Below are 17826 nucleotides of genomic sequence, written 5' to 3'. Positions count from 1 at the left end.
GTTACAGTGGCACTGAAAAAAGTGATTTATGACCCTTTTTTCACACTTACGACTTCTGCAGCATCTCAATGATATGATCAAAATTCAGATACTTGGTAACTGGTTCACATTTATGACCATTGCTATGTCCCAAGATCATGTGATCCCCTTTTGCAACCTTCTGACAAGCAAAGTCAATTGGGAAGCCAGACTGACTTAACAACTGGGTTACTAACTTATCAACTTCGGTGATTCATTTAACAACTGTAGCAAGAAAGGTCAAAACTCACTTAACAAATGTCTCGCTTAACAGCAGACATTTTGGGCTCAATTGTGATCGTTAAGTCGAGGACTACCTGTGGTAGGAATGATTTAAAATAACACAGGTAGTCATCAACTTACAACAGTTCGTTTAGTGACCGCTCAAAGTTACAACATCCCTGAAAAAAGGGACTTCTGACCGTTTTTTCACACTTACAGCATCCCCATGGTCACTTGATCAAAATTCAGATGCTCGGCCACGGACTTGTGTATTTATGACGGTTGCCATGTCCAGGAGTCACATGACCCCCTTTTGCGACCTTCTGACCAGCAAAGTCAATGCGCAAGCCGGATTCGCTTAACATCCGGAATGACTCATTTAACCACGGCAGTGATTCACTTAACAACCGGGGCAAGGAGAAAAAAAAACACCGCAAAATGGAGCAAGTCTCCCTTAACGAATGTTGCACTTAGCGACCTAAATTTTGGGCTCCGTTCTGGTCGTAAATTGAGGACTACACCTGTACTTCAATCTCAGAATAAGCGGCCCCGTGAAGAACGGGTCGTGACGGGGTAGAGATGTGTTGCCCCAAGGGGCGTCGAGGCCCCAAAGGCATCAATAAAGCCGAAGAGGCGAGCGAGTTCTCACGTTCTCCACCCCGAACGAACCGCTCCAAAGGATGGCCAGGCGAGTAGAACAGTAACGGCAGCGGGAAAAGGCCCGCGGCGGCCATGCGTTTCCCTCCCAGTTTACTTCAGGCCGCTCGTTTGCGTGCATGCTTCGGAGGGGCGTTCCCGCCAGTAACCACCGCCGCCACGATACCTTGAGGGCCTCCAGACGGTAGCGCTGCGTGGAGGCCGGGTCCATCATCGCCGTTACCGCCTTCACCAGCTGCTCACACAGCGTGTTCACGGGGTCCCACGACATTGTGCCTGGAAGCGAGAACTTCCAGGGGGGGTGGGGGAACGGGAGGGGGGAGAGGTGCCGTTGCCCACGGCAACCAAGCACCGGAGGGGGGGGAAAGCCAAGAAGCAACGGCGTGCCGGTTCCAACGGAGAGAAAAATCACATTGCGCAGGCGCAGGAGGTCGGCTGATCTCTTCTGAACGGCGGCGGGACACGTTGGGTCTCTACGAAACTCTATGGTACGCGTATAGAGTTAGAAATGTAGTAGAATGCATCGTTTTCCTTTGAGGGACTTCGGTTCTTTCGGGTTTCCTCTCTCATCCCCCCCCACCCCCCCCAACGTTCGACTTTCTCTTTCTTCAGATAAAGTCATTCCACAAAGGCCAACCTGCAACAGGGAATATTCAGAAATATATTCATATTGGTGAAACGACATTCAGTTTTTTTAAAAAATGAACCTAAGCTTGACAGGGTTGTGTCTCAGTTTTTAGATTCATGGGCGAATGGGGGCTGGATGGATGGAGTAATAATGCATTGTCCTGGAGTCCTGGAAAATGCATTATTACTCCACCAGGAGTCATAATAGACAAGTTTCTTAAGCTAGTGGAAAGAAATCCGTAGGAGTCGTATCCTTTTTGACTTAAACCATTTTATGAAATGGTATTAGCTTTTGGTTAGGGTATTGCTTCAGGGTTTAGTGACCCTAAAAAATGAAGTATTTTAATATTGTGTGTGACCAGCTATATGCTAAATAAAATAAAGTGACCCTAGGCTAGACAACAGATTTCCTGACGTTTTTCTGTCAACTGTGATTGGCATATTCAGGGGAAAGTGATCTGCTTAGACAGACCACAGGGAAATGAGCAGGGATTCACTGGACTGTTATCTTTATAGCCAGGTATCTTGACTTCTGACTGGCAGAAGCTTTTGTGATCCCTTCATCAGCAACCTTTTCACCAATCTGTTTTCCCCACTCCGCCTTACCCCAGTTTAAATCCTACAGCCTTCTATCCTTCCGAGTTCTGTAAAATGAGGACCCAGATTGTTGGGGGCAACATACTGACTCTGGGAACTGCTTAGAGAGGGCTGTAAAGCACTGTAAAGCGGTATACAAGTCTAAGTGCTAGTGCTATTGCTATTGCAAAGCGGTATATTTTATTTATTTATTTATTTATTTTGTCAAGAACATATTAGGTAATAAGTATAAGCATGGATTGGATACATAAAATAGATACAAATAGAGGAAACATTAGGACGGGGCAGTAGGCAAGCTGGTGCTCTTATGCACACCCCTTACAGACCTCTAAGTGCTATTGCTATTGCTTATGCTGATGAAGAGAGCTGCAGATCACGAAAGCTTCTGCTTTTTAATTAAACGGGTTGATCAGAAAAGATGTTTAGCAGGCTTTTCCAATTTTTTGCCAACACATAGGCTATGTGGGAATCCCAAAAGTGCTTTTTCGAAAGGCAACTGGACTTTGTTTTTTTTTTCCTTGAAGACATTTCCCTTCTCATCCAGGAAGCTTCTTTAGGGAAAAAACAAAATCCAGTTGCCTTTTATAAAAGCACTTTTGGGACAATCCCATAGTGTGGGAAATTGAAAAAAAGAAAAAGAGAGAAGGCAAAGGCAAATCGTTCCCTCTCCAGAGAAGGCAAAGGCAAATCGTTTTCGTACTCGGAAAAATATGGATCTATCCATAAAAAAACACGAGGAGTTTTATTTTATTTTATTTTTATTTTTATTTGATTTATATACCGCCCTACTCCCGAAGGACTCAGGGCGGTGAACAGCCAAACAATAAAATACATAAATACAAAAAATTTAAAAACCAGTTAAAATCAAATTAAATCATTTTGGCCCAGACAAATTAAAAACACCCCAATAATTTAAAAACAGATTAAAATTTACATATTAAAAGAGGGAGGAGATTAGGCCAAGCTGAGCTTATATTCGAAGGAAATTACTTTTATGGTATGTTTCCTTTTAAAACTACGTTTCCCAAGGTGCCTTGAGTTTTGGGCGGAAATTAGAAAGCGTAGAAGGGAGGAGGAGTTGTTGTTTTTTTTCTTTAATCCTTTCCGACGGCGGGAACGTAACTCAGGCAGGGAGTTTATCCTGGATTCCTGTGCTTCTCCTACTTTTGGCTTCGGTTTAATCCTTTTTCGGTGGCCGTCATGGTTCGGGGGCAGGAGCGAGTGGTGGCTTTGGCGGATATGGACTGTTTCTATATACAGGTGGAGCGACGGCTGGATCCCCGTCTGCATGGAAAGCCGTGTGTCGTGGTGCAGTATAAGACGTGGAAAGGTGGCGGGTAGGAAGCTCCTCTTTATAGGCTGGGAACAAAATGAAGTGTTGGATCAGTGTTTCTCAACCTTGGTAGCTTGAAGATGGGTGGACTTCAACTCCCAGAATCCCCCAGCCAGCGTTGCTGGCTGGGGGATTCTGGGAGTTGAAGTCCACCCATCTTCAAGCTACCAAGGTCGAGAAACACTGTGTTAGATAATCGAGGCGAAGGAATAACTCGCTTCAGAAAACAAAGGAGCCGTGTCTCCTTCCGGCATTGTTGGTTAAAAGAACCACAAACAAACGGCAACTTCGCGGAGATACGTTTTAACTTAATTCTACTTTTCTTTGAGCCAGGTTGGTGTGATGAGGATACAAGCCGACTGGGTGACCTTGCGCCTCTCCCTCTCTCTCAGCCCTAGGGAAAGAGGGCAGAATTTATGAAATATTGCCAAGAAAACTGCAGGGATTAGTCCAGTCAGTCAAAAAGCCAATTCAAGGACACAGACAAAAAAATGTCTTCCTTCTGTTAACAAGCATATTATTTACCATAAGGGGAAAAATGCCGAATGTCTTCAGTATTTTGCTTTGCATACATATCTAGATTAAATAATGTATTCGTAAACAGTAACGGGAGAAAATGTTTCATGTATCCATGTTATTTCTGGGCCAGCTTCTGTTGTGTCCTCATTTTAAATATCAGGTCTCTCTCAGATTGCTTCTCTAAAATTTGTCTGGTCCTTTACTGTTGTGTTTTATATATAGAACTCTAGAATTCTTGAATAGGATAATTTTTGCTCAGCCTCGCCCAAAATATATATTTTTAACCTGGGGGAGGGGGGAACCCTAGCTGTCAATTATCACAGGTTTATAGCCTCTGAATGTCTTCTAAAAATCTTTAGGAATGAATGTTCCCTCAAAAATGATTAAATATTCTATGGTTGAAGAAGAAAATCCTGAGAAGTATTCAGTGCGTAGGTGATACTGTGAAACCTGTGAAAGTTCTCCTGTCTAATGCTAAACTGGGGGAAATGATCATTTTGTCCTTCATGTAATGTCTAATATATTTCCCCTCATGGTATTCAGGATAATTGCTGTGAGCTATGAAGCACGTGCTTTTGGAGTTAAAAGAAACATGTGGGCTAATGATGCCAAGAAGTTGTGCCCAGATCTCGAGTTGGCTAGAGTGCCAGAGGCCCGTGGCAAAGCAGATCTCACCAGGTAAACCTGAGATTGGTAGCTTTTTACAATTTCTCTTGTCCCCCATCTCATTGGGTGATTGTGAAACCATCTGAAACAAGCAAACAAAGATGTTTCCGTATGGTTCTTAATCACAGCTGCTTTTGGGTGAATTTTCTGCTTTTGGAACTTATGTTTGTTTTCCAAACAGTTTAAAGAAATATGTTAACCTGCCTCTTAAAAACTGGATGCAGTACGTTCAGTCTATTCTTCTTTAAAAAATATAATCATACGGTAACAGTATTCAAGACAGTGATGTAATAGTACAACTAGGAATGAATTAGATGAATTTCTGCATGTATGTGTATGTGTGGCAAACTGGACAGGGTTTTACCTCATTTTTTAAAGTAAAGCCCGAAGCTTTGCATATCTCATTTTCTATTCATTTTACTACTTCTTACTGAAGATCATAGAACTACGATCAGCATGAATAGTTTGTTGCTGAATTTTAATGTATAATTTCAGAGTTTCTGAAGCTATACAAAAACAAACAAAAATGGTGTTGAAGGGTTTTCATGTAAGTTGTCAAATGCTACAGATCCATCACTTTGATGGCCAGATTTTTATTAGAGTCCTGAGATGGAAAGGACAGGATAAACAGAAATAACAACATATATTTGGTGTCTCCATGTAGATATAGAGAAGCCAGCATAGAGGTGATGGAAGTGATGTCACGTTTTGCTGTGATTGAACGTGCCAGCATCGATGAAGCTTATCTGGACTTAACACAAGCTATACAGGAAAGGCTGAAGAAGATGAAGGGTCAACCTATTTCAATAGAGCAATTGGGAACTACGTATATTCAAGGATTCCCAAATAGCCTTGAAGAAGAAGAAACTACGGACAACAAAGGTAGTGGGGGGGTGGGGGGAGGGGAGAGAGAGACTCCATTTCAGGCCAGTTATGTTTTCTGGGGAATTGAATAGCATTTGCAAGCAGATTGGATTCTCTCACTCAACTGCATTCACTTGAACATCTGTGAATTTTGCTATTAGGGATGAGTTGAGATTGTCACATTGAAGCTGGAAAAACTTTCAGTACTACTTATTCTTTTTACCTAAACTAGAATATAGGGAACCAAAGACTGGTTTCCAACATTTCTTGTTTACTTATGGAACTAAAAGATTCATTCATGCATGCTTTTCTCACTTAAAGGTTTAGCTCAGTGTTTGAATTCCAGAAAAATCAAGATAGAATATCAACACAAAATGCTCATTCTGTGGGCTGACTCTCTAGGACTGTGGTCTCTTTTACACATGTATACATTCCAGCAAGGCTTGTTTAGTCCAATTTAGGGACTTTTCTCACATCTATTTTTTTTAGGAATCATGCTCTGATATATATTCTTCAAACTTTTATAATGATATTTTTTATACATGTTGTGTAAACTGAAATCTTCCTGAGCAAACCTTTATGCCATTTGAATGGGTCTCACATACTCCAGTCACACAAATGCATGGTGTAAGGTTATATATTATTACTGTACCATGGCATTATATAATGAGTGACATTAAGATGCTAAAAACAGTTTATTGGTATATTGGTATGTGGTTCATTAATGAATATGGTTATAAATGGTTAACAGTCTAGCAAGATGCTTACTTTGAATCTGTTTGTGTTCTTTTTTAGAGGAGATAAGGCAACGTGGTGTGTGCCAGTGGCTCAAGTCATTGCCTTTTGGAGATCCCAGCAATCCAGAATTGCAGCTGACAGTAGGGGCAGCGATCATGGAAGAAATGAGGGCTGCTGTGGAGTCTGTCACTGGATTTCAATGTTCTGTTGGAATTTCTCACAATAAGGTATTGCTTGCTTGTTTTCTAATGTTGAACTCACTAACACTCAACACGTAGAACTCTTGATTAGTCTATGTCAAAATCTGTAGCCAATGAATGCAGGAAATATAAAAGAGAGAAAGAGGAAAGGAAAGACCTTGAAACACTTGGGGAAGTTCTGTTGGATAATACTGAGGGGATGCTGTTTCAATCAATTGGAATAGAGCTGGAAGGGACCTTAGAGATCTTCTAGTCCAACCCCCTGCTCAAGCAGGAGACCCTATATCATTTCAGACAAATGACTGTCCAGTTTCTTCTTAAAAACCTCCAGTGATGTGAAACCCACAACTTCTGATAGCAAGCTGTTCCATTGGTTAATTGATCTCACTGTTAGGAAGTTGCTCCTCAATTCCAGGTTGCTTCTCTCCTTATTAGTTTCCAGCCATTGTTTCTTGTCCTGCCCTCTGGTGCTTTGGAAATAAGTTGACCCACTCCTCTTTGTGGAAACCTCTCATATACTGGGATATTGCTATCATGTCCGCCCCTCCCCATCCCCCACCCCCAGTCCTTATTTTCTCTAGACTAGCCAAACCCAAATCCTGCGACCATTCTTGATATGTTTTAGTCTCCAGGCCTTTAATTATCTTAGTTGCTCTTCTTTGCATTTTTTTCAAAATCACAACATCTTTTTTGTAATGTGGTGACCAAAACTGGATGCAGTATTCCAGGTGTGGCCTTACCAAGGCTTTATGAAATGGTACTAATACATCACGTGATTTTGATTCTATGCCTCTGTATGGGGTAAAGAATTATTTTTTAGTTGTTATGCCCTAAAATGTGCTTATGAATAGAATAGAATAGAACACAACACAACACAACATAACTCAACTCAATTCTGTATTGGCCAAGTGTGATTGTTTCCAGTGCATAAGCTCACATTGTACCTACAAGCAACAAGTGATAAATCATGATCATAATCATAAAATATATTCATCATAAATTATAAGGTACAACACTTAGTGATAGTCATAGGATACTAAATAAGCAATCAACATAAATTATAAGATATAAGTAACAAAGTTATAGTCATAAGAAGATAAGGAAATAGGAAAGATGAGAAGGACAATAGTAATACAGCCCTACTAGATAGTTTGACAGTGTTGTGGGAACTAGTTGTTTAGCAGAGTGATGGCATGGGGATGTCCTTGTGTCTAGTTGCTTTTGTGTGCAATGCCCTATAGCGTTGAATAGAACTGAGGAAAGAAGTTGAAACAGTTTATGTCCAGGATGTGAGGAATCTATAGATAATTTCACAGCCCTCTTTCTGGCTCATGCAATATACAGGTCCTTAGTGGAAGGCAGACTGGTAGCAATTGTTTTTTCTGCAGTTTTAACTATCCATTGAAGTCTGTGTCTGTCTTGTTTGGTTGCAGTGCCAAACCATACAGTTAGAGAGGTGCAAATGACAGACTCAATAATTCCTTTGTAAACTGTATCAGCAGCTCTTTGAGCAGTCTGATCTTTCTCAGTTGGTGTAGGAAGAACATTCTTTCTTGTGCTCTTTTCATGACATTTTTGATGTTAGAGGTCCATTTTAAGTCTTGAGATATTATAGAACCTAGAAACCTGAAGGTCTCTACTGCTGATACTGTGTTGTTTATAATTGTAAGAGGTTGTGGAATAAGAATGCTTCTCCTAAAATCTATCATTTCTACAGTTTTGAGTGTGTCCAGTTCAAGATGAGTCATCATCTGATTTGCCTAACTGCTCCCCACTGAGATATGTGCCACATAGCAGAGTGGATTGGGTGCTATTCCCCCATCTCTGGGAAGAGAAATAGTTTCTGCAAGCCTAATATGAGCGAGAGAGAGACCTAGGGCTCAGTTATACTCCAGGTCAACCTCCTCATCCATGGTCAGATCAAGGGGGAGGGAGATCTTATTTATTAACTTGGCATTTAGCAACAACACCCGCAGGCCAAAAGGCAAGCTAATATGATTATTACAGTCCACCTTCATAACAAAAGGAGGAGGCAACTGGCACAAGTTATCTCGTCTTTTTTCTTCATAACCTGACCTGTTATTTTTCCCAAAAGACACTTCCATCTGCCTATCTAACTGGAGCCACCTCATTCCCTTATATAATTGCAGGAATGTCCTAAACTCTTAGAAAGTTAGTCAAGTCTGAAGTGGCTTTCCCTATGAGGTGAACATTCTAAGTCTGCTACCCACTCAGGGTTAGTTTTACTCCACTTAACCCTTCAAAGGCTTTTGGGACAAACTGGAATAAGCACCCACAAAATGAAACAATTCTATTCTGGACCAAAAAAGCAAGTAGCCCAAGTTGAAGCAAATGTATTATTCTCCAGGATTCTACACTGCTGTGAACATATCACTGTATCCAAGTTTGCTTTAAAAGTTTTTGTAATTTTATACATCCTGGTATTAAGAATGAATACAATTCTGTTGGGTGTTTGGCCACAGGATGAACTAAATGCAAATAACAGATGAGAATAAAAATGAGGGAAAACATGAAAATTTATATTTTTGGACCAGATATAATTTCCTTTTGGTTAAGTGGGTTACATGTGTCATTGTGTCTTTGAAATTCCACAATATAGTGCTTATTTTTATGTACTTTTGAGTAGTTGTGTTTGCACTATGTCCTATATTTTGATTTCTTTTGTTCTAAAATTTGAATGTAGGAAATTGAAAAGCCACTGTTGCTAAACTAGCCGTTTGGTTCGTTTCAGGTATTAGCAAAACTGGCCTGTGGCCTCAACAAACCAAATCGACAGACTCTGGTATCACAGGGGGCTGTTCCTCAGCTCTTTAGCAAGATGCCAATCGGCAACATGTACGTAAAACTGAGGATATAGCCATGAATTTCAAAGTTATCCTTTTCTCCTGCATGTTACTACTTGGGCATATTTGTGCTTGATTCCTACTAGTATAGGCAGAAACTACTTATTCATTACTGTTTCTGTCAACATGCTTTAGCTATTTGTCAAATAGAGCAAATCCTGCAGTCTTTCCCTCTTTTGCTGATTGGTACCCAGATCTAGTATCTTTTTTTTTCTCCATCCAATTGATTTCTTTTTCTCCTGTAGTCGCAACCTTGGAGGGAAACTAGGTGCTTCTATTACTGAATGCCTCGGAGTGCAATATATGGGAGAGCTGATCCAGTTCAATGAATCACAACTTCAGACACATTTTGGAGAGAAGACTGGGCAAGTCACTTCTTTGAAATTTTGGATTCTATGTGTTTTCTTTTTCTGCTTAGGTCCGTGATGGCACGAGCCAGAGGTGGCATGCTGGCCAGCTGTCTGGTGCACATGTGCGCAACGGAACCTGGAAGAGCAGCTGGCCTCTATGCACATGCGTGCTGGCCAGTTGCTCCTTTCTGGGTTCCGGTGCTCTGGCGCGCATGCACATGTGCACTCCAGTTTTGGCACTCGGTTCTGAAAAGGTTAGCCATCACTGGTATAGGCTGTTTAGTACTTAACTTGGAATGGAGTGTGTAGAAAGTAGGCTAGTTCTGCTGAGAATGTGAATCTGTATGATCTGATGTTTTCTTTTGCTTATTCACTTATTCCAAGGGAAAAATAGACATTTTAGGAAACAATGAGAAACAAATGCAGAATTGCATGAAATATGTTCTATTTTGAAATGAAGGGTTTTCAGTTAAAAAAAATCAGCCAAATGTGATAACAAATAAATCATAAGACTAGTTGATACAATGCGAGGCTATTCTAACCCCCTTGGAATGCTGTTTGGATTGACAAATGGGATAATCAGTGAATGCGTGCCAAATGAAATCTTCCTCTAATAGCTTTCCAGCTAATACAGCAATGTATTGAATTATATCCCCAGCTTCCCTTCAGCCACAAATATTGATCTCTTGCAGTCATCTTTTTATGTTTTTTAAATGATATCTAATTTGGTCTTCTGTTTTTACTTTACTGAGCTCAGCGCAGAATTCATTGATGTCTTAAAATACAACAAATGCAAATGGGAATATGTTGTTGTAATGTAAAACAGATGGGCAGAGATGGATGGCCTCTGGGTGGCCAATGTTACTTTTGGTTTGTAGTACCCCACAAAATGATATTAAGAGTTTAAAAGAAGAATTTATGATTTCCAGTGTTTCAACAATAGGAGCAGTAATTCAGAAGATTTGTGGATATAAAAATGTAGATACATATAATCTATTTGGATACTGAAAACTAAATCCTGTGTCAGAGACTCTGTGTTCCTTAACTCTGTATCTGCCTTTTTGAGCCATTATTTTGCACCTAGTTGGGTGACTTTGGGATCTACTGAGCAAAATGTGGCTTTAATGGAAATATATAAATGGTACTTAATGTTCGTTAAATTATCCATTTTGGAATCCTTTATTTTAAATTGATGCAACTTCCAAATATTTTGGATAATTAAACGAATAGCAACATAAATCACGATTAGTTGCAAACTTAGAAGTATTATTTACTTGGGGTTCTATGTATGATTTACAGATCCTGGTTATATGAACTGTGCAGAGGAATTGACTTTGAGCCTGTGAAAGCTAGACAATTGCCAAAGTCCATTGGTTGCAGTAAGAATTTCCCTGGAAAAACAGCATTGGCTACTCAGAAGCAGGTAAAAAAGTGCAGAGAGAATAGCATGTGGTTTGGACTGGCAAGCGTTGAGCCAATTGGAATACATTTTGGCAATACATTTGGAATACATTTTGGCAAAATTTATATAGGCTTATTAATTCAGAAATCCAAAATAACTGCCCCTTTATTATACTCCTTAATTCTAGTGCAAACTATATAGAAATATTCACAGCCAACCAACTGCCTTCTCATTAACTGGAGTATAACCTATTATCCTCCCATTTTAGGGTGGCTGCATATTCAGATTAGCAATAAAGAGGCAGAGACACAAAATGTCAATTTAGAATAGCAAATAGCTCTTCTACTACCGTACTGCATGGATAAATATAATTTGCTGTTGGAGGAAGGGACTTGCACCCTTAGAATCATTGCACTTAGTTCTTCAGCAATCAGTAAAGAGACTGTTGGAAAACCTCCTTTGACAGTTCAATTAGTGGGAATACCCTATAGCTCTTATAATATATTGAAATAATTTGGATTATAGATTTCTTGGACCATAAGCAGAAAGTTATTCTGCTCTGTATTTCGGTACTTTTCCAGCTGCATAGATTATGTGATATTGATTTTGTATTGCTGTTATATCTCTGTATACAAAGATTCTGATTCTGATTTTGAAGAGATGGGAATCTGACAGTTCAGAAAACAAAGATTTTATTTTGATTTGATTTTAAGTTAGCAGCATATTAACCATAGTCCTAAGATTATAACTGTATTGTAATGTTGTCTGAAGGTGCAGTATTGGCTCTTGCAGTTGGCCTTGGAGCTGGAAGAGAGATTGAATAAGGATAGAGACCAGGTAGGCATAATGTTATCTAACCAATATATATTTGTATAGAACTGAAACATATATGGGAGAACAGCTTTTGCTATTTGATGGGATTTGAACAGTTTAATTCAGGGCTTTCTCACAAGTATTTTGCTGCAGAATTGACTACCATGATCTTGAGTATAATTTCTGGTGATAAATAAATGGATGTCTGCTCTGAAGAATGAAAATAGTGAAAAAAATTCAGTAGGATGGGCAAGGAGGAAACAAAAGATTGAAAAAATGAAAGACGATCATTTTAAAAGCCTGCTGAGGCCATTTTTTCTACAGTCTTTGTTCCTTTGCACTAGCTCAGAGTTTCCTGTTTCTTAATTCATTGTCTATTTCTTAATTCAATTAATCCATTCATGAATGGATGCATTCTACTGCCTCTTGGCCCAGATGGAAGAAAGAAAAATAGAACCAAGGCTGAGTTGGGAAGGGGCTACAGCCACAAACTATAGAAATCTTAGGCCTGCTTTTCTACTGGGATAAAATTCTAACCCTTTTCTGTTGTTTTCTTGTTACGGTCTTTTATGAATCTATTTCCATCATTTATTTAATATATTTATTTTCCCACAGAACAACCGGGTAGCTAAACAATTGAGCGTTGGGATCCATATGCAGGGTGGTAAACATACCAATCTAACGCGCTGCTGTGCCTTGTCCCAGTATGATGCTCAAAAAATTAGCAGAGACGCCTTTGCACTAATCCAGAACTGTAACACAGCAGCAGGCCAGCAAGCAACATGGTAAGAACTTTACTTCTTGAATTTAAGAATAAGCTACTGTGGAGGGGGAAAAATGGTTCCTATCCTTGCTGCTTAAATTTTGTCATGTGCAGTAATAGTTAGGAGATGAAATATAATAATAGAATGAGATCAGTAGGAACTTTTTTTTGTTTGAAAAATAAGGGTTACCAGGCATATACTGGCTCATTAGAAGATTCTGTGCATGATGTTGGCAAAGAAGCTAGTCATATAGTGTGAGAAGGAAAATTTGCATTAAAAATGGGACAGAACAAAATTTGGAGTGCTAGTTATCAATTAGAAGTCAGCGGTGTATCTTGCTTGGGTAGTTATTTTTGAACTAAAGAAAGAAAAAACCTGAAAGGAAGTACTAACTAGGAGAAAGAGTAAACAGAAAGAATAATTTTGGGACAGATTCTTCCATGCTTACAGAAGTCAAATTACTGGAAAAATTATAGTCTAGTTTAGTTTTGAGAGTGGTTTTCTTTTGAAATGCTTGATAATTTGCTTCTATCATTAGGTCTCCTCCTGTTACACTTCTTCAGCTCTGCGTAAGCAAGTTTTCTGAGGCATCTACAGTATCGTCTGTGGACATTACTTCCTTCCTGACTAATCAGAGCCAACGTACTCAACCCACCACTGCCATTAAAGAAACCATGAATGCAAAGTTCCTTGAAAGTCCCAAAAAGGAGACCAGCAAGAAGGCAGTTAATGCTATTGAAATACTCTTTCAAAGGGCAGCAAAAAGAAAACAAGCCCAGGCTGTCGCTGGCTGTTTTGTTCCTGGTGTAAGTGATATGATAGTACCACCGGCTATTCAGACCAAGAGTTCGCACAACAGCAGCCAAGTTTCAGAAGGCTTAACGGAAACAAGCAACCCAAACGTGATGCAGAAACAGCAGGTGATGGAACAACCGTTGCAAGATGCCACTTTGACTGGTGAAGGCTATGTATCATTTTCAGAAATGAAAATTCTTCCTGATTCATTTAAAGAAGAAAACATGCAGACTGCTTCTGGGCTTTTGCAGGAGGGAGCTATGAGTTTGGCTGATCCCTCTTCAATGGATGATAGCTTGTTGTGTGAGAAATGTAACCAAAAAGTGGCAGTGTGGGAGTATACTGAACATTTAGATTACCACTTTGCTGTAGAACTTCAGAATTCTTTCTCGGGGTCTAACTCTTTCAGATCAGTTGAATCTCTTGCCAGTCCAATGAAGGAGAAAAATAAATCAAGGGAACAGAGAACCACCAGTGCCAAACGACCAAAGCAAGATGGGACTAGGACTTTAGATTTCTTTTTTAAACCATTGCCACCATAGTTGCTCACTTGAGTAACTGGCGACTTAGAAAATGTACTTTCCCTAATAAACTAATCCTAATAAATTATTCCTTAAAACGTAATCTTTCTGGGAGCTAATGAATGGGAATAAAAATCTGTAATCAAAGGTATGCTATCTGCAGGGCCTTCTGTTACTTTATTGACAAGATGACAATGGACAATGTGACAATGAAATTGCGTTCTGCTAATAGTTCTGTAGTTGTCCCATGACTAGTTTTAAAATGGAGCTCTGTAAGTAAAAATTTTCTACCATCTTTCTATCATGTAAAAGATTTGCTTATTTCAGAAGTCTTGCATTCATGTAGAGGTTCTAAGAGCCAGATTACAGTCAAGATTACCATGAATGAACCAGAAATTCGTAAAATCTCTGATCTCCGTGTATTTCGCTGTGCCCTCAAAACCTTGTTGTTCTGCCAGGCTGGGCTATCAATGTAAAGATTTTTAATTGGTTTTAAATGGGATTTTAAATTTGGGGTTTTATAAATTGAGCCTATTATTTAATAATTTTAATTATTTTTAAACTTTGTCTGTCTTTGTGCTTTTAATTAGGCTGTACACCGCCCTGAGTCCCTCGGGAGAAGGGCGGTATAGAAATAAAATAAATAAATAAATAAATAAATAATAAATGAGTGAAAATCGTAAGCAATCTTGATATTAGAAAGCACAGAATTTTGGATTTGATTTTAAGACAGGAGAAAAATCTAGTCTTCCCACAGATGGTGGATTACAACTTCTATCACCCTTTTCTATCTGGCTCTGCTGGATTGATAGCATTGAGGAATCCACAACCTTTGGAAAACAACAGTTCAGTTCTCACTTTCTTGGTTTTTTTATTTTATTTCTTAAGAACCTTTCCATATGTTTGAATGCTTCTTTTTCTAAACTTGTATAAAAAGCCTCTTAATATGCTTTTCTATTTTTATTTGTTTGACTGTAGGCATTTCTCAGTAGCAATATTGTCTCTTCTGGGAGTAGAATTCTATGTTGTTTAGGTCAAGCATTCTTTTTAGTAAATGAAACTATCGTATGCTAAGACATAGGCCTTATGGTTCCAAAATGCTAAACCATAATGTAAATAGGATTTTTTTTGTGCGCAACATAATGCACCATCCCAAGAAAAAATACTTATTTATTTGAATTTATTAGCCACCCAACTCCAATGACCTTTATTTTATTAACCGCCCAACTCCAATGGCTTTTATTTTTCCAAAGCCAAACAGTAAACAACAGCCCAATGAAGGAGGCACCAAGACCACTCCCACCAAGACCACTCCCACCAACACTGACAGGGTAAACTACTAGTGTATAAAATCAGAGCAAACCCACTCCCTACTACTGTGTTTCCCCAAAAATAAGACACTGTCTTATATTTTTTTAAACCCCGAAATAAGTGCTTGGCCTTATTTTTGGGGAGGTCTTATTATTTTGGGGCGTGTGGAGCAAGATGGGGCTCCTCTTGCAGTTTTACCTGATTTCCAGCTCTGCATTTAAATATTTTCAGGGAGCGCTTATTTTCAGGAGGAGGGTTATTTTAGCGCATGCGCTAAAAAGCCTGATTGGGCTTATTATGAGGGTATGTCTTATTTTTGCGGAAACAGGGTAGTACTGATAATGTTACCTAGTTTGTTAATGAAACATCTGCAAGAAAACAACCAAGTTCAGAGAACACCAAAGACTCCACAGTTCAACCCTCAGCTACAAATATTCTCTTCTATAATTTGTTCTTTTTATCTATGACAAAATTGCACGATGGAATAATCTTAATTTAATTAAAAATAATGTACTATTGGATAAATCAGGACTGTCAAACTCCCGGCTCACGGGCCGGATGTGTCACACATTGGCTACGTCCACACCCAGTTTAGCGAAGGGAAAAAAAGTCCCGATACGTCACGTGATGATATGACGATGTGAGTTTGACACCCCTGGGATAAATAGTCTCATTATTTTGGATCCACTCATTTGGAAGAACCTGTTTATAGCCTTTGCAGCATTTATTTTGATCTACCGTAGAATACGTCTTGGCATTACAATATATGCAACTTAAGTATTTGTTATTTGAATCTGGATCTGTTAACACTGCAGTTGTCAGAAGAGCTGGAAGAATCATCTGTGGCTCCTAAACCAGTAATCCTTCTTTGTAAGAAGTTGAAGGAAATTGGTGAAATTGATATTATTTACATGATCTTTGGAACGCATGCTTAAATGTCCTGTCCTATAAACCAATGGAGAGTTGTATTAAATGTGAAATTAACTTCCTATAATCTTAAAATGAATGTAGTGCATTTAAAATTTGCTTTGTTTTATGAGATGCCCCAAATAAAATTTAGCAAGGATTGGTTAGTGTTCCTGCTGATGGAGATATAATTTAGGGGTTGGAGCATTCCCATATGGTTTGCTCTTATCCTATTACTGTTCTGATGACAATTTTGGATCAATCACATTATGTTAAATACACACATATGTTTCTTTCGCATATTCCAGTATTTGGAATCTAGCAAAAATTGTGAAAATTTTGGGCCTGGAACTTGGTTAAATGAATTTAAAGTAGGGAGAAGTCCATACCGGCCTTGCAAAAATGCAATATTGCTATATTTGAATTAATATTTTTTTTAAAGGGGGCAAGGAATACTGTCATCATCAATATTATCAACATTATTTGAATTCTGTTTGACATTATTTTCTGATCTTGTGTATTTCTGTCTTTATTACTCATTACTATGCTTACGAATTTTAGAATATATTGTTCTTTTAATGCTTGAGTATGCATTTTCTTTTTTGTTGATTAGTTTAGCAAAATAAAACTTATTGCTTCCAGATACAATTCAGATTTCTATTATTTCTATGATTTTTAATGTATTTTAATATGCGTTTAATATGTATTTTAACATGTTTCTTACTTGGATTGGGATTGTATATCTTAATTGTTGTGAGCTGCCCTGAGTCCTATGGAGATAGGGCAGCATATAAATCTAATAAAAATAAAAATAAATAAATACATATTTATAAAGTTTACATAGCATAAAGCCTGGTTACTGGAAGACCGCCCGACTCCCATAGCATCTATCCAGCCGATTTGAAACTACAGCAATGGCACACTCCCAATTCCTTTTGATTAATATTCTCCATTGGTATCCCAGCACACCTCCTCTGTAGCAGTGCCTGTTTTCTGGAATGAGATCTCTTCCACCTTGAGATCCATGCTGTTGTTTAAAAGGACTAGAAGACCTGGTTCTGTGCTGAGGACTTTGGCCAGGGAGAGTGAAAACATTTGTCTGATTTAAAAAAATTTTTTTTACTGGTTATTGTATTTTTCTTTAGTTATTGTGAGCCACCCCGAGTAGTCTATGTGTGTGTGCATGTGTAAGCCTGAAGTTTAATAGGAATGATTGACTTCTTTGTAATACTGCTTCATTCTATTGCACTTCAGAACAACAGGAACTAATATAGTGTAGCTGATGTTATATAACCACCATTGCAGCACCAACAAATGGGTTAAATAAAAATTCCTCTCACAATTAGGAGTGTCAGTTATTAGAATAAAGAAACAAGATATATGATTAATGATATACTATTTCAGTATTTATAAACTGGTCTTGAACTTTATTAGTCAAAGGATTTTTGCTTTTGTAAGTAACCTCAGGTATCATTAAGTATAGTGTATTTATTCAAGGCACTGAATCTATATCCCAAACTCTCATTATGAAATGCTTAGCACGTACTGTATTTGGTAATGTCAGATAAGCGTATACTAGCTTGTAAACATGACTGTTCAAACATCTGAAACTAACAAAGTCAGGGCAGGATAAGAACACTTTTTCAGAGCCAAAACTAT

At 38.7% G+C, this 17826-nt stretch overlaps 2 protein-coding genes across 2 annotated transcripts in view; one reads left to right on the top strand and one right to left on the bottom strand.

Annotated features, from left to right (window-relative positions):
* Nucleotides 1–1220, bottom strand: part of XPO5 (exportin 5) — a 41014-nt gene extending 39794 nt beyond the window's left edge. The window contains exon 1 of the mRNA XM_070932488.1: nt 1064–1220. Within this exon, the coding sequence (XP_070788589.1) occupies nt 1064–1168 (105 nt within the window). The 5' untranslated portion in view covers nt 1169–1220. The remainder of the gene's footprint in view (nt 1–1063) is intronic.
* Nucleotides 1221–3237: 2017 nt separating this feature from the next.
* POLH (DNA polymerase eta) lies at nt 3238–16808 on the top strand. Its single transcript, XM_070932486.1, has 10 exons — nt 3238–3458; nt 4517–4651; nt 5304–5521; nt 6299–6468; nt 9194–9297; nt 9551–9670; nt 10955–11078; nt 11829–11894; nt 12486–12655; nt 13173–16808. The coding sequence occupies exons 1-10, from the start codon at nt 3322–3324 to the stop codon at nt 13969–13971; spliced, it is 2043 nt and encodes a 680-aa protein (XP_070788587.1). The 5' UTR covers nt 3238–3321; the 3' UTR covers nt 13972–16808.
* The last annotated feature ends 1018 nt before the right edge of the window (nt 16809–17826 follow it).

The sequence above is a fragment of the Pituophis catenifer genome, unplaced genomic scaffold (genome assembly GCF_029215685.1).
Source record: "Pituophis catenifer annectens isolate HBS135680 unplaced genomic scaffold, rPitCat1.0.hap2 SCAF_1, whole genome shotgun sequence".
NCBI classification, from domain to species: Eukaryota; Metazoa; Chordata; class Lepidosauria; order Squamata; family Colubridae; genus Pituophis; species Pituophis catenifer.
This window is presented reverse-complemented; position numbering and strand designations above follow the sequence as displayed.